At 40.0% G+C, this 23183-nt stretch overlaps 1 protein-coding gene across 1 annotated transcript in view; it reads right to left on the bottom strand.

Annotated features, from left to right (window-relative positions):
* The window catches only part of CNBD2 (cyclic nucleotide binding domain containing 2), an 85223-nt gene that overhangs the window by 5743 nt on the left and 56297 nt on the right, over positions 1 to 23183 (bottom strand). Inside the window, 4 exon segments of the mRNA XM_043980776.1 lie at positions 4932 to 5095; positions 9232 to 9364; positions 18824 to 18977; positions 22668 to 22782. Of these exon segments, the coding sequence (XP_043836711.1) occupies positions 4932 to 5095; positions 9232 to 9364; positions 18824 to 18977; positions 22668 to 22782 (566 nt within the window).

The raw sequence follows: 23183 nt of genomic DNA, 5'->3' as shown, positions 1-23183 counted from the left end.
TAGACTCTACATTTGCAAGTTCTTAAATAGAAGACTAAATTGGAAGTGTTTTACCTGGCAAAATGAGAAATTGTCTATAAACCTGGAAGTTTTAACTCTGATCAAAAGATGAACTTACCATGAATTTGAGAACCAATGAGAATATTGTGCTGATTTGCATAAGATTCAATGAAGAAAAAGGAAACTCAATCTCAAAACCATTTGAAAAATGATTTGAAAGCAGAGAAGTATGAGGTTAAGAAAGTAACAGCATTATAAAGTGAAATACTGAGACTATAAAGAATTGCAGTTCTGAAATTTGCAGAGATTTGTTTGGGTTAATCAGTGTCAGTAATTAAAAAAAAAGAAATTAGAGATAGTTTTTACACTGACAGTATTGGCCTAAGGCTTAATTAAAAGGCAGTGAGAAGTGTATAAAGGTTCTCTGAAAAGCAAAAAAAAAAAAAAGACATTTCAACTGCATACAGTGGTATTAATTCATCTAGAAGTCAGATGAGTTATGCCAATTTCTGATTCAGTCAGAGTTATGTCAGTTTCTGATTCCTTAAAGTTAGGAAATAGAACTAGAGAGTTTTCACTTCAACAAGAACTGTGACAAAGTCCTCACTTTTGCCAGTATCAGAATCTCCAACAAGGGCCAACTTGGGAAAACAGCAGAGGAAAAAGAAAAAGAAAAGCTCAGGATTGCAGAAATTGGCAGTGCAAGTTTTAAGAAGTTTTTCAAGACCCCGTTGAGATAAGAGGGGAATAGTGAGACTGGCATCCCCGCCAAACTGTGAACTCTGCTTAAAGAAATGTATATTTCTTCCTCAGGGACTTGGAGTTAGTTTTTGCTAATGATTTCCAAGCTTAATTTCACAAGTTCTGGTATTCTTGTGGATGTAGAAAAGTAGCTAGAGTCATGTAACAACCTTTAAAATGGAACCATTTAAAACTTGGATTTATATCTGGTTTGATAAATTAATTGGGGACAATTATTATTCACGGCAGAGTTGACTTGGGCTCTGACTGGTAACTGCTGTTGCCACACATTCTTTGTAGCCGGGAGAGCAGAAGTAATAACTGTTCTGAATGCAACTAGTCAGTCAGTAATTCACTAAACATTTATTAAAGGTACCTACTATGTGACAGACATTGTACTAAGCACTGGAGACAAAAAAAAAAAAAGGCAAAAGGCAATCCCTGCACTCAAAGAGCTCAAAATTTAATAAAGAAAACAACATTCAAATAAACAATATACAGAGTGAATTGGAAATAATAACATAGAATCCCCAAATCCATAGGTTATTGAAATGGCTTTTCTATATAAAATGATTTGGAGATGCATTCCACTGGGTGAATGTTATTGGACTAGTTATAAGTTTTGTTTTGTGCTTATGTTTTAAGTCCATGAGATTTTTTAATTGATGTTATGTTTCTAAGGGGTGTTTTTTAATGTTGTGATTTAGGAAAATATTACATAGAAGTGCTTTCAATTTTGGAATGGTACCTGTAGTTTGATTCCTTTGTAACATGAAGAGCATGGCTGCTCTTTGACCTGAACACTGTAATTTTATAAATTTGGACTATCAGTTAATAGAATTTTCACAGCAATACTAAGATGTTGTTTTCCTATTAAAATACTTCTACCTTTTCAACTACATAGCTATGTGAGGCTAAATTTTCTTTATATACTTTCAGACAACATATTGCAACAGATTGGATCCAAAAGCAGATAAGACAATCCAACTGTCTGCTATTAAGCCACACATTAAAGAGATTTGCAAAAATGTGTACAATGCCATTCTTCTCACTAAATTCTGTTTTGCAAAAGATATTTTTATATAAAATGTTTATTCATGTTAACATGTAATGGATTTATTATTTTTTAAACAAATTAATAAATATTTTTAAATCATCAGTTTTAACTTCTAATAATGTAAATATCAATGGGTATAACCCACATAAACAAAAGCTCTTTGAGATCTTTTAAGAGGATTAAAGAGTCTTGGGGGCTGTTAGGTGTTGCAGTGAATGGAGTGCTGGGCTTGGAGTCAGGAACACTCAACTCCCTGAGTTCAAATCTGGCCTCGGACTCTGGGAAAGTCACTTAACCCTGTAGTTTCCTCATCTGTAAAAAGTGACCTGGAGAAGGAAGTGGCAAACCACTCCAATATATTTGCCAAGAAAACCCCAAAGTGGCTCATAAAGAATCAGACACAACTGAGAAATGACTGAGCAACAAGAATCTTGAGAACAAAATGGTTGAGAATTGCTGAAGTAGGACATTTTGACCAAAAACATAGACTGAATGAAGGGAAGTAATGTTGAAAGAAGTCTGGATTTCTCCTTTAGAATGTAAGCTCCTTGAGGGCTTGGACTATTTAACTTTGTTTTCTAATCCCAGCAATAAACACAGTATTAGGCACCTCATAAATCCATTGATTGACTGGGCCTAGAGTTTAGGATGAGGTTTAGGGCTAGATTTATAGAACATTTAAGTCCTCTTGCCACCAAATCATGGAATTTTAGAGTTAGAAGGTCAACTTCTCACTTGAACATATCTTTTCCCTTAAGCTTATACTCTGTTCTCAATCCTTTCACAGCCAAACTAGGAAAAGCTGCCTCTATCCTCAGTGCCTCCATTTCCTCTCCACCCACTCACTCACTTTCCTATCTCTTGCAATCTGGTTTCCAAACTCATAACTCAACTGAAAATATTCTTTCCAAAGTTACCAGTGATCTCTTCATTAATACACCTAATGGTCTTTTATCAATCAATCCTCATCTTCCATAATGCAGCATTCAATGCTGATGACCACTCTTCTCCTGGATACTCTCCTCTCTGGGTTTTTGTTTTTTGTTTTTTACAATATTCTTTCTTAGTTCTCCTTCTACTTGACTGCCCTCTCCTCATTTCTTTGATTGGCTCATTGTCATCACACTTCCTAAATGGAACTATATCCCAAGACTCTGCCTTGGGTTGTCTTCTCTTTTCACCCTCTCTCCTCCTCCTCCTCCTCCTTCTTCCTCTTCCTCCTCCTCCTCTTCCTCCTCCTCCTCCTCCTCTTCTTCTTCTTCTTCTTCTTCTTCTTCTTCTTTCTCTCCTCCTCATCAGCTCTTATGGGTTTAATTTTCATCTCATTGTAAAGGATTCATATATATGAATATATATTTACATATACAGATATATAGATATATCCATATCCTGAGTTCCAGTCCTGAATGACCAAGTAACTCCTTGTTGGATACTTAGAACTGGATGTCCCGTACACATCTCAAATTCCACTAAGTCCAAAACAGAACTCATTATTTCCTCCTCTCAAAATCACACCTTCTTCCAAACTTTTGCTGTTTCTGTCTAGAGTACCAAATTCTTTCCAGTCATCCAGGTTCATAACTTCAGTCTCATCCCTGATTCCTCACTCTCCCTTAACTCATATATCAAATCAGTTGCCAAATCTTGTTGATTCTATATCCCATAACATTTCCTGTATTTGTTTCCTCTCTACTTACATAGCCATTACCTTAGTTCATCATATCACTCTCACCTGGTTGACATTAATAGCTTCCAAACTGATAGTCCTGCTTTAGGTCTCTCCTTTTGCTGACCCATCCTCCACACAACTACCAGGTCACTCCCCTACTCAATAAACTCCAATGCCTCCCTATTACCTCCAAGATGAAACAAACTGTTCTATTTTTAAAGTTATTTACAATCAGCTTCCAACTTACCTTTCCAGCTTTCTTATAAATTATTCCCTTTAAGACATTCTTTTTGCTAGTTCTCATGCATAACACCCCTCTCTCAGTGTTGTGCCCTTGTACTGATTGTCCCTCATGGCTGGAATGCATTCCCTCTTGATTTTCTGCCTCTTCAAATTCCTTCAAATTTAATTTTCTTCAAAGCTCAATTCAAACACTATCTCCTACATGAGGCCTTTCCTGATTTCCAACCTGCCTCTCCCCAAAGCTATTAGTACCTGATGCAACTAAGTGTCACAGTACTATAGGACCTAAAGTCAAGAAGTGTGAGCATGTGTGTGAAATGTACTGTATTCAAAATAACAGCAATAGTGTAAGATGATCTGCTGTGAATGACAGCTATTTTCAGCAATGTAATTATCCAAGATAACTCTGAAAGACTTATGAAAATTGTAATCCATCTACAGAGAAAGAACTGATGGTATCTGAAAACAGATTGAAGCATAATTTTTTTGATAGTTCCTTAATCTGAAGTTTTGTTTGTGTCTGTTTTCTTTCACAATCTGGCTAATGTGGAGATGTTTCAAATGACTACTCATGTATAACTTATATTGAATTGCTTGAGTTCTTGGGGGGAAGTGGGGAGGGAGAGAGGAAGAGAAGTTGAAATACAAAGTTTTTAAAAATTGAAGTTAAAATTTGTTTTTACATGTAATTTGGAAAAATAAAATTCTAAACTGTGCTTTAAAAAAGCTTCTGTGGCTAGAAAATGCATCAAGATGGGTGGCACCAAATACCAGTATTATGCACTGCCCCCCACCCCCCAACATACACACACATACTGCTGTAGATGAAAGATTAAAGGTCCACTTGGGTTGGTTTGGATAAAAGAAGACTGGTGACTGAATTTTTTAAAGACTTCTCCATATCTTGCTGGGGTAGTTAGATAACACACAGTGTATAGAACAATGGGCCTAGAGCCAGATAAACCTGAGTTCAAAACCAAACACAGACTCTTATTAGCTGTGAGACCCTGGGCAAGTCACTTAATCCTGTTTGCATTAGTTTCCTCATCTGTAAAATGAGCTGGAGAAGGAAATGGCAAAACTACTCTAGTATCTCTGCCAAGAAAACCCCCAAAATGGGTTACAAGAGTCATACACAACTGAAAATGACCGAATAACGAAATATCTTTCTGGTCCCCAGGGTGACCTCATGGGGTGTCACAGCCCATTCCTAACACTGACCTGGGATAGGCAATCTCCAATTCTTTCAGTTTTCCTTTGGTTTCCGCATCCAGGAATTCATCGAATATGTCCTTTTTAAAACGAATAATTGTGGCTCCTCGGCTCACCAAGATCCAGCTTCGCTTATCCTGCAAATTGTCAGGAATGAGGTGTTGGTGCAGGCCCTAGAGAAAAAAAAACAGTCACCCTGAATCACAAACAACAGAATTCTCTGGCTGCAAGAATCCTCCCGAGGTCACCTTAACCTAGTTCACAGCTCTACCAACAGTGCACTAGAAAACCTATTTTCCCACATCCCCTCCAACATTTGTAATTTTCCTTTTTGGTCATCTTAACCAATCTGATGGGTATAAAGTGGTACCTCATTATTTTTTACACCACAAAAAAATTCTATTACTTTCATATACCGCAATTTATTTGGCCATTCCTCAATTGATGATTGATTAGTTTCTAATTCTTTGTGACTAAAAAAAGAGCTGCTATAAATGTGTGTATGTATATATGTATATGCATATAAGATCTTTTTCCCTTTCTTTGATATCTTTGGGGGATAGGGCTAGTAGTGTTGTTGATGGGTCAAAGGAATGCAGAGCTATATAATTTGGGGGCACAGTTTCAAATTACTTTCCAGAATTGCAGTCCCAATTCACAGTTCCACCAACAATGCAAGGTACCTATTTTACTTCCTTTCTCTAGAAGCTCAGCACCTGGCTCAGTCTTTCTCTCTAGCTTAAAATCTGCCTTCATGCTTGGGGATTTCATTACACGTATTTCTGTACCCTCAATTACCCTGGTTGTCCCAGTTCATCAACCTCATCAATTCCTATGATGTATATTTTAGCTCCAGCTTAGCTATGCACAGGTAGATTTCACCATCACCATATTCTATATTTTGAAATTCCCCTATCTGATGATAACCTCTTGCACACTTCAACATCATTCTTAATTCTTGTAAATTTCTTCTTCTTCTTCTTCTTCTTCTTCTTCTTCTTCTTCTTCTTCTTCTTCTTCTTCTTCTCCTTCTCCTTCTCCTTCTCCTTCTCCTTCTCCTTCTCCTTCTCCTTCTCCTTCTCCTTCTCCTTCTCCTTCTCCTTCTTCTTCTTCTTCTTCTCCTTCTCCTTCTTTTTACTATAACCTCTAGTACCCACCACTCTTCTGTGTTCTATCATCCCTTCTGCTCTGGCCTCATTTTTCTCCCTTCACACCCTTAATATAGTTTGGCCATTTCAATTAGTCTGAACCTTTATCCTTGAATGCCTTTCTCTTTATTTATTTGCCCTACATCCCCCTTGCTAAGCCCCACCTTGGTTATTCCCACCCTCTGACTTTTCTACTCCTATGTTATCTAGACTCACCTGGGCCCTCAGCAGGGCACAGCGATCTTTCTAGTCCCTGTTGGTTGACTATCACACTCTTTACTGAAGCTCTTCCTAACATTATTTTTGCTCCTCAAACTCCATATGCCAGCTCTTTCCTCCTTTTCAGGGGAGGAAATTATTTTCTACTTTACTAAAAAAAGAAAGTCCAGCTACCATGAACTTCCTCTTCCCCTGCCCCCTCTCCAACACACATTCTAACCTACATTGGACCCAATAATGCCAAATCCAAATAAAAAGGGTCACTAAACTATGCATGATAAGGATCCCTGCAGTCTACATGTTCACTCAGAAAATGACACGTTAATGTTATCTATGTTTTCTTGTATTTTTATTTATTTTGCTAAATATTTTGGATTACATTTTAATCTGCACTTGGGAATGTTGTAGGCCACATGTTTGACACCTCTGCTCATCATCATCTCCTATTTTTCTCTTCCTTTGATTGAGTCTCTGAAGAAGAGGTCACACTTCTTTTTTTTTTGGTGAGGCAATTGGGGTTAAGTGACTTGCCCAGGGTCACACAGCTAGTAAGTGTTAAGTGTCTGAGGCCGGATTTGAACTCAGGTACTCCTGAATCCAGGGCTGGTGCTTTATCCACTGCGCCATCTAGCTGCCCCGGTCACCCTTCTTATTAAAGCTGAAACTTCTCCCTATTCCCTTGATCCTATTCCTTCTCACCTTTTCTGGGGAACCTGTCCCTTTGATCGTTCCTTTCTCTGTCTTTAATTTCTCCTTATCAATTGGAGCCTCACCAATTGCCTAGAAATATGCCCAGGTCTCCCTCACCTTTAAAAAATAGAGAATTGATCCTGCCATCTTCTCAAGCAATTCCATTTCCTAGAAATCTAGAAAGAGTTCTTTCCACTCCTTGCCTACATTTTCTCGCCTCCTACTCACTAGGATTGCCCCAGGGACCTGCTTCCAGGACCCCACTATTCAATAAAATGGCTTTCCCCAAAGTAATATTCCCAATGATCTCATAGCTACTGAATCTGGTGGCTTGCTCTCAATCTTTATGCTATTTAACATCTTTATAGCTATTGACATTATTGTTTACATCCTTTTCTCCTGGTCTCTCTATGATACTGCCCACTAGGGAACATAGTGGATAGAGTGCTGGACTTGAAGTGAGGGAGACCTGAGTTTGAATCCTGACTCAGACACTAGCTGTGTGGCCCTGGGCAAATCACTTCACCCTGTTGCCTCAGTTTCCTTATCTGTAAAATGAGCTAAAAAAGGAAATGGCAAATCACTCCAGTATCTCTGCCAAGAAAACCCCAAATGGGGTCACAAAGAGGTGGGCACAACTGAAATGACTGAACAACAACAAGGCACTGTGTAGGTTAGGCAATAGCTGGCCTTGGAGTCAGGAAGACCAGGATTCCAGTCCTACCTGTGAAACTTACTGCCTGTGTAAATTAGGTAAATTACTCAACCTCTCTGAAGCTCAGTGCCCTCATCTATAAAATGAGGGGTTTGGACTATATGGCCAGCGAGGTTCCTTCTGGCTCTATAATCCTTGGATCTATCAATACAGCTTCCCCCTCCTCTCAGTGAAGCTCCAGTTCAAACTCAGATGGGGTCCAGGCTGTTTCTGCTACTTCTTTTTTCCTCAGTATCTGGGTCAGTTCACCCTAAGCTTCCAAGCCTGGACAGATTCTCTCAATAAAGAGTCTGGTGGCTAGGGTCAGTCAGGCCACCACACCAACTGACTGGGCAACTAGCCCTGAGTGACTCTTATGTAATTGTATGTATAACTGTGCTGAGCTTCCATATGCCTGGGAACAGGTTCCCTTAAGAGTCAGCTGCTAGGGAGACCACATCCTGAGTTTAGGAAGGCCTATCACAGCTCTATATCCTCAGACTCCTTTGGGGGAGCAGTTTTTGGAGATTAAGGCAGCTAGATGGTAGAAAGAGTATTGGACTTGGAATCAAGAAGACCTGAGTGCTAATCCTACATTGGGCATTTACTAGCTGTGTAACCCTGGGCAAGTCACTTAACCTCTACCTCATTAGTAAAATGGGAATAATACCTGACTTGTAGTACCTACTCCTCAAGGTTATTGTTGAAGATCAAGTAAATGCAAAACCTAAAAGCACTATGTAATGCTAGCCAGTAGTAGTAGTGGTGGTTATGGTAGTTGTGGTGGTAATGGTGGTAGTGGTAGTGGTTGTAGTAGTAGTGGTGGTGGTGGTGGTGGTGGTGGTGGTGGTGGTGGTAGTAGTAGTAGTAGTAGTAGTAGTAGTAGTAGTAGTAGTAAATATCTCCTCAATGGAGGCAAATCTTTCTTTTTTGAGAATGGGTTTGGGGGCAGCTAGGTGGTGCAGTGGATAAAACACTGGCCCTGGATTCAGGAGGACCTGAATTCAAATCTGGCCCCAGACACTTGACACTTACTAGCTGTGTGACCCTGGGCAAGTCACTTAACCCTCATTGCCAAAAAAAAGAAAGAAAGAGATAATGGGTTTGACCCAAAGTCATTTGGAATGGGCACTGTTAACTAGGGAGGGTAATCTAATCAATACATGATTGGAATCAGCCTGTGGCTTCCTAGCAGGTGTGTGTGTGGGGAACCTTCAAAGGGGACATAGCTCGCTCAGATCTATAATAATAATAATTTGCATATAGAGAACATTTCATAAAGTTTGCAAAGCATCCTTTCTCATAAAAACCCTGGGAAATGGGGAATGTGAACAGTGTTATTATTGACATTTTACAGATGAAAAAACAGAGGCTCAGAAAGGGAAAATGATTCCTGAGGTCACACACATACTTAGCAAGTTGTATCTAGCCCATGACTAAATCTGCTGTTCTTTCCATGCCACGGGGCTCTGCTCTCTGTTGGGTTCTAAGATTTACAATTACAAACAGTGCAGTGTTAACAAGTAGCGGGACCTAGAGACTTTGGCAAATACTTTACCAAAATATTGCCTGACTCCACGGTGTGAACCTTCACATAGACTCCCACCACGGCATCCTTTGGGAGTGGTCCAAATTCCGTCATCACCATAGGGCTAGAGACAGGGCAGGAGCCAGAGCCAATCCTAAAGTATCTAAAAATAGAAGGATTTGGGGAATCTCTCATGAAAGATCAGGATCATTGAAACCTGAATATCTGTCTATAATGGCCCTGGAGGAACATTAGGTAAATCAATGGACAAGTATTTATTGAGCAGTCTTTATTGCTCACTCACCCAAAGGACACCCCTCCCAGCTTCCAGAAGAATTCCCACTTACCCAGAGTTAGCCGGCGAGTCCACCATAAAGAATCCATTTCCATGCATAGCCCAAGGAAACAGAACTGTGTTTCTTGTTTCATAGTATTTAGAGTTGGAAGTATCTATTCAAATTGCCTTGCATTTAGCTATGCAAATTTTGTATCCTATTGCAAAATGTAAGTTCCTTGAGGGCAGTTTTTAAAAATTTAACTGAGGACTAATGATTAATTATTATTAATCATCAGGGCAACTAGGTGACATAATGGATAGAGTGCTGGGCCTGAAGTCAGGAAGACCCATCTTCCCGAGTTCAAATCTGTCCTTGGATACTTCCTACTTGTGAGAACCTAAGCAAGTTACTTAACGTTGTTTGCCTCATTTTCCTCATCTGTAAAATGAGTAGAAGGAAATGACAAAGTACTCCAGTATTTCAACCAAGAAAACCCCTAATGGGGTCACAAAGAGTAAGACATGATTGAAAGGGCTGAACAACAGCAACAAATTATTAAGTATCAAAAGATCAATAATCATTTATTCAGGAGCTAGGATTACAAAGACGCACGAAAACCCTCAGAGACGCTGGGGTTTGCTTCACCCAGCCTCCAGCTCCTCCCGGGAGCACGAGCTGGGCCGGCCCTGGCGAGGCTGACCAGAAACAAAGTTGGGGGGGGGGGAGCGGCTAGGTGTCGCAGTGGATAAAGCACCGGCCCTGGATTCAGGAGGACCTGAGTTCAAATCCGACCTCAGACACTTGATACTTACTAGCTGTGTGACCCTGGGCAAGTCACTTAACCCCCATCGCCCTGCAAAAAACCCCAAAAACAACAAGGGGGGGGGGGGGGAGAGACGGTACAAGAAGGTTGGAGAAGACAGTAAGAGAGGAGACAGACAGAGGAAGGAGCGGTATGGAGTAAGGGGCTTTTCAGGGGTTCATCCCTATGGTAGTGAGAGAGACGTTAAAGAGTGAAGCAGGCGGCTATTCATTGGGGCGGTCAGCACAGAGGAGTTGGAGAAAGGGCCTTCCAGTTAGAAGGTAGAGAAGAGGATGAACAGAAAAAAGATGGAGAAAAAGCTAAGAAAGAGAAAGCTGGAGCAGACCCTAAGGCAAGAGGCGGCATCATTTCTCAACCCTTATCATTTACATTGATTTTTATAAATAAATTCTGCTTTGATTATTTAATTAAGAGGCTTCTTGATCTTTTCCTTATCAATTTGGGAGGATCAAGTGTGGTGGAACTTTATAAACAGCCATATTAAATTAATAGCAGTCAGATAGCCAGTCAGTAAAAAATCCCCAGATTAGTCCTTCAGATAGATTAGGCCCCAGATTAGCACCCCCCCAGTCAGATTAGTCTCCCTTAGTCATTTAAAATATTTTATAGGGGCAGCTAGGTGGCACAGTGGATAGAGCACCAGCCCTAGAATCAGGAGTACCTGAGTTCAAATCCGGCCTCAGACACTTAACACTTACTAGCTGTGTGACCTTGGGCAAGTCACTTAACCCCAATTGCCTCACTAAAAAACAAAACAAAAAAAAACAATAAAATATTTTATACTAGTATATAGTAGGCATTTAATAAATGTTTGGTGAGTTGAACTAGAAACCTAGTCCCCAATTCTGAGGAAGACTTCTAAGACAAACTTCAGGTAGATGTGGAGAGAACATAAAGACAATCCCTATCACCACAAGACAAAATGTGCTCCTACCACCACAGGAAGGATGGGGGTTAGACCAGAAGGAAATGAAATTAAACAAGAATTGAAAAGCACTTCATTGTGTGACTTAAGGAAAGTCACTTCACCTCTCTAAGGCTGTTTCCTAATCTGCAAAATGGGAATAGAAATATTTATAATACGGTACCTCTCTCCTCACTAGGATGTGGTGAAGAAAACACTCAGGAGACCTTAAGACAATTTATCAATCAATTAATCAACAAGCAGTTATTAAGCACTTATTAAGAAGGGGGTACAATAGCACCAACTATGTGCAAGGCATTGTGTTAAATTCTGGGGATTTAAATTCAAAATTTTTTAAAATTCTAGGTTCTCAAGGAACATGTGTCCTACTAGATGGATACTCTAACTGGTGAACCAATGACTTCCATTCCCGGAAATTTCCAAGGTATAAAGCATCTATATAGGGGCCAGAGGATGAAGAGCACTGGATTTGGAGTCAGAGAGCCTGGGTTCAAATCCAGGCTCTTACTACTTGCTACTTCAGTCAGGCCCCTTCCCTTCCCTCCCCTGGGCCACAGTTTCCCCACTTATAAAGTGAGGAGTTGGACTGAGATGGTCAATCTAAGATCCTTTCATCCCAGTGTGGTGGGACCCGATTTTACTCATGTAGGCACAGGTTTCACCAATGCAAATCACAGTCGCCCTGCAACTTAAAATACATAGTATTTGGGGTTTTGTCAGCTGGAAAATTAATCTCCCTGCAGCCAATCAAAGGATAAGCCTTTCCAAACTTAGCTAGGCTCTTCCTTAGATGAAAGACAATCAAGAGCCTATCGCTGGACAAAAAGCCTTTCTACATTGGTGGGACTGATCAGAGCTCATGCTCCATTGACATAACTAAGAGGCACACTGGATTGGAAATCAGGAAGTTGTTGTTCAGTCATTTCAATCTGTCTGACACTGTAACCTCATTTGGGTTTTTCCTGGCAATGATACAGGAGTGGTTTGCCATTTCCTTCTCCAGCTCATTTGACAGATGAGGAAACTGACGCAAGCAGGATCAAGTGACTAGCCCAGAATCATGCAGCTAGTAAGTATCTGAGGCTGATTCTAAGCACAGTGCTCTACCCACTATACCACCTAGCTGCTGTGGAGTCAGGAAGAGCTGAGCTTAAATCCTTTCTCAGACATTTACTAGCTGCATGATTCTGAGCAAATCACTTACCCTCTCTCAGGCTCAGTTTCCTCAAATGTAAAATGGAGAAAATAATAAGACCTGACTTTCGATGTTGTTATAATCAAGTAATATATACATATATGTACATATATATATACATATATCTATATATACAATGCTTTGCAAATCTAAAAACTCTATATAAATGCTAGCCAGCTTTTATAGCTTTCAAAAATGTGTCCACAATGATGAGTCATCAGGAGACTAGAGTATTATAATCATCATGACTCCCAGTTCCTAACTTGTAGCACCGTGCTTGGCATGTCGGAGGTGTTTAATAAAAGATTGTTGATTGATTGATCAATTGCCTCAGGGTTCCCAAGTGCTTTCCTCACAACCACCCTGTGTGTGGCGGCCATTACAAGTATTTTTATCCCCATTTTGTAGAATAGGAAACTGTGACTCCAAAAAATGAAGTCACCTACCCAAGGTCATATATTAGAGCCCAGAGGTGAGATTTAAACTCAAGTCCTCTTGACTCCAGGGCCAGTGCTCTCTATCCACTGCACCACCCAGCCGCCCAATCAAAAGGGGCTTTATGCTAAAAAGGAAAGGAGAAAGAAAAATGTCTGTGTCTAGAAAGCTCAATACAATTGAATATAATTACAAGATAGGAAGAATAACAGTAGAGATGCCCAGAAATTCCCAGGACATAAAATTCAAGAGAGGAGTCAGAAATAAAACCCATCTCTTCAAATGTCTGTTTACAAATGCACAAAGTATGGATAACAAGCAAGGCGGACTCAAAATCAAAACATAAGGGGGCAAATTTGACCACACAGGTATCCCTGACACATGGCAGAATGGGAACCCTAACTGGAAGGGGGTAGAATAGCATTTTATATTAAGAAAATATACTCATGTAGGGAATGCAGGAACCAGCAGAAGAAAGGATAATGGAGAACATTAGGTATAGCAATCAACAAGTATTTATTTGGCAGCTATGAGCCAAGTGCTATGCACAAGTGACAAGAAAAGGAAGGAAACAATCATTTATCAAGCACCTACTCTGTGTTGTGCACTGTGCTAAGTACTGCAAATATTATTTTATTTGATCCTTACAACAACCTTGAAAGACAAATGCTATTATTTTCCCCATTTTACAGAAAAGGAAACTGAGGCAAACAAGGGTTAAGTGACTTGCCTAGAGAAGTATAGCCAATACATGTCTGAGGTTAGATTTGAACTCAGGTCATCCTGACTCTAGGGATCTTTCTGAAAGAGAGGAACAAAAATGAAAGTCTTGCCCTCAGGTAGCTTACTTTCTATCAGAATTTCAGATCAATGAAAGGAGGGAGCTATTGTCGTTGATTAGTGATCTTGACTTGGGAATATAAATCCTGACAGAGGAAGAAAGACATGAGTTAAGGAAACAAATCACAAAGGTATGATATAATATTGATGGGAGACTCTAATTATCTGGTTATCTGTTAGACCTCTCTCTGCCAAAAAGAAAGTAGATAATTTTTTTTTTTTGGTGAGGCAATTGGGGTTAAGTGACTTGCCCAAGGTAACACAGCTAGTAAGTGTCAAGTGTCTGAGGCCGGATTTGAACTCAGGTCCTCCTGACTCCAGGGCTGGTGCTTTATCCACTACCCACCTAGCTGCCCCTATCAGATGATTATTTTTTTTTTAATTAATTTATTTATTTTTTGCATATAAGGTATTTTATTTTTTCCGTTACATGTAAAGATAGTTCTCAACTTTTGTTTATACAAGCTTTACAATTTCAGATTTTTCTCCCTCCCTCCCCTCCCTCCCCCCCTCCCCTAGACAGCAGGTAATCTGATATAGGTTATATCTATATACATATACATATAGATGTGTATATATATATATACACACACACACACACATATATATATATATATATACCCATAATAACATTAATCCTATTTCTGCATTAATCCTGTTATAAAAGAAAAAATCAGAGCAGTAATGCAAAACCTCAAAATAGAAAAAAAAAAAACAACAGCACCCAAAACAAAAGAAATAGTATGGTTCAATCAGCATCTATACTCCGCAGTTCTTTTTTTTTTTCCCTTGGATTTGGAGATCCTCTTCTATCATGAGTTCCCTGGAACTCTTCTGTACCATTGCATTGGTGAGAAGAATATAGTTCATCACAGTAGGTCAACACTCAATGTTGATGATACTGTGTACAATGTTCTTCTGGTTCTGCTCATCTCACTCATCATCAGCTCACACAAGACCCTCCAGGTTTCTCTGAACTCCTCCTGCTCATCATTTCTTACAGCACAATAGTATTCCATTGTATTCATATACCACAACTTGTCCAGCCATTCCGCAATTGATGGGCACCCCCTCAACTTCCAATTCCTTGCTACCACGTAAAGAGCAGCTATAAATATTTTTGTACATGTGGGTCCCTTTCCCCCTTCCATGATTTCTTTGGGAAAAAGACCTAAAAGTGGAATTGCTGGGTCAAAGGGTATGCACAGCTTTATCGCCCTTTGGGCATAATTCCAAATTGCTCTCCAGAATGGTTGGATCATCAGATGATTATTTCTTAACTTGCTTGCTGATAAGTTTATCCTTAAAAATGTAGAGAAAGTAACCATGGGAGCCATTATGTTGAACCAAATTCTGACAAAGAACTAGTAACTAAAGTAGAAATGATGGGAACCTTGAGGGAAAGTGAAGCAAGGGACCAGGAAAACTAGATGTAGTCTGAAATGTACTCTAGATTTTTGGAGATCTGATTTTAAAGGGCTCAGAGAAGTGATAGGTCAGATATTCCACAGAGAATGTTAGGGAGCTAAGAAAAAAACAAAAGAAGAAACTCTAAAGATACACACATAAACGATTTTAATGGGGAAGAAAAGGGCAAGTTAACAAAAAAGACCAGTGTGGATACACAGGGAACTCACCAATTTCTACTTTTTATCATTTTTATTAATTTTTTCTAGCAAAAATCTACTTTCTCTCCCACCCCCTTCTGAAAAAGCAAGAAAAACAAAACCCTTCTTTATAAATATGAGTAATCAAGCAAAGCAAATTTCCATTTTCATTTCAATAAACATTGATTAAGTGTCTACTATGTGTCGTGTACAGTTCTGGGTGCTGGGGATACAAAAAGAGACAAAAGACAGTTCCTGCCCTCAAGGAGCTTACAGTCTAATGGAAGAGACAACATGCAAGCAAATATATACAAAGAAAGCTATATACAGGATAAATAGGAAATAATTAAAAATGGAAAAGCAATGGAATTAAGAGGTGTTAGGGAAGGCTTCCTGTAAAAGGTGGAATTTTAGTTGGGACTTAAAAGGAAGCTAGGGAGGTCAGTAGTTGGAGTGGAGGAGGGTGAGCATTCCAGGCATGGGGGACAGGCAGAGAAAATGCCCAGAGCTGAGAAATGGAGAAATGGATTGGTCATCTCTCTCTCTCTCTCTCTCTCTGTATATATATATATATATATATATATATATATATATATATATATATATATATATATACATACACACACACACACACACACCCCACATATATATACACATATATTCATGTATGTATCAGTCTAAAGGACATGTAAAAAATAAAAAATATTGCAAAAAAAAATTTAAAAGAGAGAAGCAAGGGCAGGTAATAGAGAATGAATACAAAAGCCAAAGTCCTTACAAAGATGTCAGAAATCCCAATGACATCAAAAATGAGTTAAGGATGATGAGGAGTGATAGGGAAGACAAAACTTCTCATCTCCTGTTTTTGTTGATGTCTTTTGTTTTCAAATCACATTAATTTTCAAGTATATCTCTCCCTATTCTATGCAGCAAGCTGTTCCTTGGAACAAAGCAAAAAGAAACAAAAAAATTCAGTTTGGTAAAATTAGCCAACATATCAACCATGTTTGGCAGTATATGTAATCACTATTCTACACAAAGACCGTTTTTGTTTTGTTTTGTTTTGTTTTAGTGAGGCAATTGGGGTTAAGTGACTTGCCCAGGGTCACACAGCTAGTAAGTGTTAAGTGTCTGAGGCTGGATTTGAACTCAAGCCCTCCTGACTCCAAGGCTGGTGCTCTATCCACTGCGCCACCTAGCTGCCGCACAAAAACCGTTTTTAAAGCTATCCTGAGGGAAAGAGGAGGATCAAAGAAAAGATAGGACCCTGCTGCCTGAGGCGCTGATAATAGATGATAGAGAGAAGGCTGGACTACTCAATCCTTTTTTCTTCTTCTTCTTTTTTTTGCTTCCATTTCCTTTGCCAAAGCAAATCATCTTTAAACTGGAAATGCCAAAATAAAAATAGCTAATAGGTATCTAAAGGTTAACTTACCAAGACATATTGGGAACTTCTATAACTACTACTATAAAATATTCTTTATCAAAATAAAGGAAGGCAAATAATTGGAGAGATTCTTCTATTTCATGTCTTAAATGTACCTATATAAGAAAAATGATGATGTTAGCTAAATTGATTTACAAATTTAGTGCCAAACCAATTAAACTACCAAAGGTTTACTTTTTAGAACTAGATAAAATAATGACAAAATTCATCAGAAGGAATAAAAGATTATGAATCTTAAGGGGGAAAAAAGTAGAAATGAAAGGGGTCTGGTATGATCATATGTCAAACTATACAATAACAAAAATCATCAAAACTATTTGGTGCTGTTTCAAAAAATAGAAAAGTTAATCAGTGGAATTGACTAGGTAAGCAAGACCCAGAAGCAATTAAACATAGACTTCTAGTGTTTAATAAATCCAAGAACACAAACTCGTGAGGGAAGGACTCCTAAATTGACAAAAATTGCTTGGAAAAATGGAAAACCGTTTGAGAGAAATTAAGTTTATATCATCATCTTACATCATACACCATAATAAGCTCTTTTTCTTTCTTTCTTTCTTTCTTTCTTTCTTTTTTTTTGGGGGGGAGCAGGGCAATGAGTGTTAAGTGACTTGCCCAAGGTCACACAGCTAGTATCAAGTGTCTGAGGCTGAATTTGAACTCAGGACCTCCTGAATCCAGAACCAGTGCTTTATCCACTGCGCCACCTAGCTGTCCCTATAATAAGCTCTTTTTTCTTTTTTTTGGTGAGGCAATTGGGGTTAAGTGACTTGCCCAAGGTCACACAGCTAGTGTCAAGTGTCTGAGGCTGGATTTGAACTCAAGCCCTCCTGACTCCAGGGCCGGTGCTCTATCCACTGCGCCACCTAGCTGCCCCTATAATAAGCTCTTAATGGATTTGTGATCTAAATATAAAACGTCACATCATTTTTTAAAATTAAAGGAGAATATGGAGAGGTAACTTGCACAAGTATTGACTATGGAGAGAATTCTCAAACAAGCAAAAAGATAGAGATGACTGTAAAAGATAAAAGAGACAATTCTAATCGCATAAAATGTAAAGACTTTTACATGATCAAAATCAATGGAGCTAGAATTACAAGAAAACTCAATTAAATAACTGGGGGGTGGGGGGCGCAGCAACGCGGAGGCAGTAGAAATCTTCTCCTTCATACATTCTATGTTCCAGTCAAAATAGTCATTTCATCCGGAACTTGGTGTTCCATCTCACCCTTCCAATGCCTTTTTAAGGGCTGTCCCTGTACTTGGAATATACCTACTCTCACTTCTACCCTTTGGATTTTGGATTTCCTTCAAGACTCAGATGAGGTGTCATCTCCCCAGAGAAGACTTTCCTGATTATCCTCAATGTAGTTCTCTCTCCCTCCTTAGATTGTATTGTATTTAATTATCTGTGTAAATGTTGTAACCCCTCTCCCAACTCAGTACAATATACCCACCAAGAGAATGGTTACTCCTTGAGAACTTGACTATTTTTCACTTTGTCTTTGTATTCCTAGCACCTAACATAGTACCTTGCACATAGAAGGCATTTAATAAATGTTTAATTGAATTGGCAAGTCCCTACTTCCCCAGCACCCAGTTCATTATCTCCTGAGGGTGTTCCAAGGACAATATTTAAATAGTACATGCTAAAAACAAATGCAGATGGGGCAGCTAGGTGGTGCAGTGGATAGAGCACTGGCCCTGGAGTCAGGAGTACCTGAGTTCAAATCCGGCCTCAGACACTTAACACTTACTAGCTGTGTGACCCTGGGCAAGTCACTTAACCCCAGTTGCCTCACTAAAAAACAAAACAAAACAAAACAAAAAACAAATGCAGAGAAGCTGTTGTGATAAGGGGGACCAATGGGCAGCTGGGCAGTTGGATGGGATCTCAGGTAGGTCCCTTCTAGCTCTGAGACTTTAGGACTCCATGTTTCTTTGAGGAAGGGGAGCTTCCCACCCTTTCCTAACTAATAACTATCTCCCCCAGGGGAAAAAAAAAAACCTATCTCATGTCCTCCCCCACTTTGAGCTGGGAGCTTCTTTGTTCTCCAAACCTTACTCACTTGTTCTGTGAATTCGTGCATTTATCCTCTTTGGGACTGTCAGACTTTTCTTCCTGCCTAATCTTCTCCAGATGTGCCATTTTCAGATTACTGAAGTCCAGTACTGGGTAGGATTTGAGCTGAAAATCTTTAAACCTCTTCCGGGGAGAGCTTTCTGTTAGAGAAAGCAAGATTTCTCTAAGTAAAGCATGCAACTTCATCTTGGGTTGGTGAGTGGGTTTCCATTAAGATTCTTAAGTTCAAATTTTTTAAGTGTTTTAAAAAAACTTTCCATGTTAAAAGACAAGCACAGAAATGGGAAGGAGACATGAAGAAAATAAGCTGTTATAAATACTTTGATGATTTGACAGACTGACATACTCATCAAAAGATATATTCCCTCCCCTGGTGCTGATTGCAACACATCCTTCCTTCTAATCCTATTCAACTCTTGTCCCTGTCTTCCTGGGCATCCTCCATATGGTTTGTTCACCCAATCTGCAAGAGTTCTCTGTCTCTCTTGTCTATTTCTGTCTCTGTCTCTCTCTGTTTCGGTCTCTGTCCCTTTCTGTCTCTTTTTTTTGGGGGGGGGATGAGGCAATTGGGGTTAAGTGACTTGCCCAGGGTCACACAGCTAGTAAGTGTTAAGTGTCTGAGGCTAGATTTGAACTCAGGACCTCCTGAATCCAGGACCAGTGCCACCCAGCTGCCCTCTCTCTATCTCTTTATCTCTGCCTCTATCTCTCTTTATCTCTGTCTGTCTTCTCTCTCTCTCTCTCTCTCTCTCTCTCTCTCTCTCTCTCTCTCTCTCTTTCTCTCTCTCTCCCCGCCTGCCAACACTGGGACACAGCAGCAGAGTTAATCTTTTTCTTATCCTTTGACCCAACACCTCTCTTTTTGTTTTTGTTCTTTTAATTTTTTTTTATTCTAACCTTAAGACCAAATAGAACTAAAATATCCAAAGTAGGGCAGAAAAAGAGGATTGTGCACTAAACCCTGAATTTCCATTAAATATAGCTTTCCCTTCCTTTTAGTACATAAGAAATTCAATGTATGAATGGGGGGGGAGGCAGGCAGCTAGGTGGCATGCTGGATAGCACATTGGGCCTGGAGTAAGGAAGACCTGAGTTCAAATCTGGCCTGAAACATTGATTAGCTGTGTGACCCCTGGGCAAGTTACTTAACCTCTGTTTGCCTCAGTTTCCTCATCTGTAAAATGGGGATAATAATGGTACTTACCTCCCAAAGTAGTTGTGAGGATCAAATGAGATAATAATTGTAAAGCTCTTAGCACAGTGCCTGCACATATACTATACAGTTTATATACAGTGCTATATAAACGTTAGCTATGATGATGATGTTACTTTCAAAGTTAACCTGCTTATCTTTGTCTCCTTTGATCTTCCTTCTGTTCTTTTCTATGCTTTAAAAAAGTCTTCACTAGCCCTTTCTAGTCATATATCTACCTGACAACATTGTTGTTGTCATTAGTTAATTTTTTGTTTTAAATATGGCTATATAGGGTTAGAGTAGGGTTAGTATTTGGGTTATTTGTTTTTGTTGACATTTGGTTTATAATTTGGAAAAATCATTTTAAGGACCACACAAAGTAAAGGGTCCCTGAGTGTTGAAATCATGAGAAATACTTAATAACTACCTCCCATCTATCTCCTCTTCCCCCCACCCCGCAAAGCTTGGCCCTATTCACAAGAATATTTTAGAAGAAAGATACAGCTCTTCCTCCATATCAGGGACTCTGGGATTTAGCCCAAGTCACCCATAGGCTGGGGGGCCTTTAAAATGGAAGATGAGTATAGTTCAGCATAGGAATCTTAAGGGGTTCAGTCACAGATGTGACAAGCTATAAACAGCAGCCTGTGCATACTGCGGGAGAGAGATGGCAGATCACTCCCTGCCCCTACTCAGAAGCAATGAGGCTGATATAAATCAGCCCCAGAGATTTACTAATGGGCCCCACCACAGCCCTGCTGTGGAGTTATTGTTGATTACTGATTCTCTGTACATATGGTAAGGGAGGTTTTGTGTAAGACCTGGTACCCTAAAGAACTCTCTCTCTCTGCCCTGCTTCTTATGTGAGAGTGTATGTGTCTCCCTTTGGGTCAGAGCCTTGGGCACCAATCCAGGGGTTCCATTTCTTGCATTTCCAGCTAGAAGCTCTGTTTGTCTGTGAGCATCTATGGGTCAAGGAGGAAGATACAAGGGGAGAGAGGATGGTCTAAGCTGGTCAGATTTTGCTAATGAATCCCGGCCCCACGCTAAGCTAGAGAGAGCCCTTCCAGGAATATGACTTTGAGGTCTTACCTATCTCTAAAAGGGAGAGAGAACCTCGAGAAGATGTAGTGCCCTCATAAATGTTGTCCAAGCTCTGGAGCAAGACAAGGCCATAGCTGGGTCAAGCCAAGAGGGATGATAGAGAGCATGTGGCACAATCCTCTCATTTTGCCTTTTGGGGAAACAGAGGCCCAGATGTTCTTGACACTATACTATCCTACCTCTCAGTTAACAGAGAGGGAACCAAGGGGTCATGAAAGGATCAGAAAAATTAATCATAGAATAAGAACCGGAACATGGTGAAAGAAATTCAATTGAGAGAGAATTTATTAGGTGTCAGGAACTGTATATGAGAGGCTGGAGACAACAAAGAGGTGGGGAATTACATGTATGCAAATAAATACAAAACATATACAAAGTAATTTGGGGAGGAAGGCCCTAGACACTGGGTTGGGAGGGTGGATCAGAAAAGGCTTCCTGTGGGAGTTGCCACTTGCCTTGAAGAGGCCTTTAAGAAATGGAAGAGATAGGGGAAGCTAGGTGGCACAGTGGATAAAGCACCGGCCCTGGATTCAGGAGTACCTGAGTTCAAATCCGGCCTCAGACACTTAACACTTACTAGCTGTGTAACCCTGGTCAAGTCATTTAACCCTCATTGCCCAGCAAAAACAAACAAACAAACAAACAAAAGAAATGGAAGAGAGGAGAGAGTGAATTCCAGGCATGAGAGACAGCTTGTTCAAAAGCATGGAGGTGCCACTAGCATGCAAAGCCCAAGGGACAGCAAGGTGGGAAGTTTGGCTGGAATGTCGAGTACATGAAAGAAAGTGATATGAAAGAAGCCTAGAATTGTAAGCCAAAAGAGAGACTATGAAGGGCTTTAAATGAGGACCATGGATGTCACTGATCCTACCCCCTCAGAAGAATAACAGTTGGAAAAAATTGTTAAATAAGAGGTTGGGTGACTTGGGTTCTAGTTCTGCTTTTGCCCTAATTCACTGTGTGATTTTGGAGGAAGTCTCAACATCTCTCTGGGACTCAGTTTCCCCATCTGTAAAAGAGAGGATTCCATAAAGTAGAAAGGGATGATTCAGGAAGCACTGGGTTCTCCGCTCCATGAAAGCCTTCAAGGAAAGACTGATTGCTGGGCTGGGAATGTTGCGAAGTTGAGGTTTTTTGGGGGGTTTTTTGAGGCAATTGGGGTTAAGTGGCTTGCCCAGGGTCACACAGCTAGTAAGTGTTAAGTGTCTGAGGTGGATTTGAACTCAGGTCCTCCTGAATCCAGGGCCAGTGCTCTATCCACTGTACCACCTACCTGCCCCGAAGTTGAGTTCTTGATCCAAGACAGATTGGATTAGATGTCCCTCTGAGACACAGCTCTGAGATTCTACAGTTCTGGTTCTGTGAGGGGTTTGGTTGTGATGGTCCCTAAGGGTCTTTTCATTGTTAATATTCTCTGGCTCTACTACGCCCAAGGCAGGGGGGCTAGAGTTTATTTCCATCAGGCCTATCATTGTCAGATTTTGGAAGCCCAGGGGTACCTCAGCCACAGCTAGCAACTCTATGACTCTACCAAAGTTCCGAGCATCCAGAAGACTGTGATCTACTGGTGTCAGGTGCTGCCATATCCACTTGTAGTAGGAGAGACAAGTCGAAAGATCCAACAGCCGGATGATGTCGCATAGGCCCTAAATGTGTCAAAGAAAATGGTAGGGTAAATCCCAGAGACCAGGGCCAATCTAGTTCTGGGGATGAGCTTTGTATCAGCCACTTTAGAAGGGACCCAGGGACTTAGCTTGCAAAGAGCCAATTTCAAGAGTCAAAATAGGAGGTATGTGATTGTAATGGAATATTATAAGAAATGATGAGCAGGATGATTTCAGAAAAACCTGGAAAGGCTCACATGAACTGATGCAGAATGAGGTGAGCAGAACCAGGAGAACATTGTACACAATAATAGCAATATTGTATGATAACTGGGAATGGCTAAACTATTCTCAGCAATACAATAATCCAAGACAATCCCAAAGGACTCATGATGAAAAATGCTATCCACTTCTAGAGAAGAATCAATGGCATCTGAATACAG

Source organism: Dromiciops gliroides, chromosome 2 (assembly GCF_019393635.1).
Source record: "Dromiciops gliroides isolate mDroGli1 chromosome 2, mDroGli1.pri, whole genome shotgun sequence".
In the NCBI taxonomy this organism is placed as follows: Eukaryota; Metazoa; Chordata; class Mammalia; order Microbiotheria; family Microbiotheriidae; genus Dromiciops; species Dromiciops gliroides.
The sequence above is the reverse complement of the archived record's forward strand: the minus strand, read 5'-3'. Positions and strand labels throughout refer to the sequence as shown.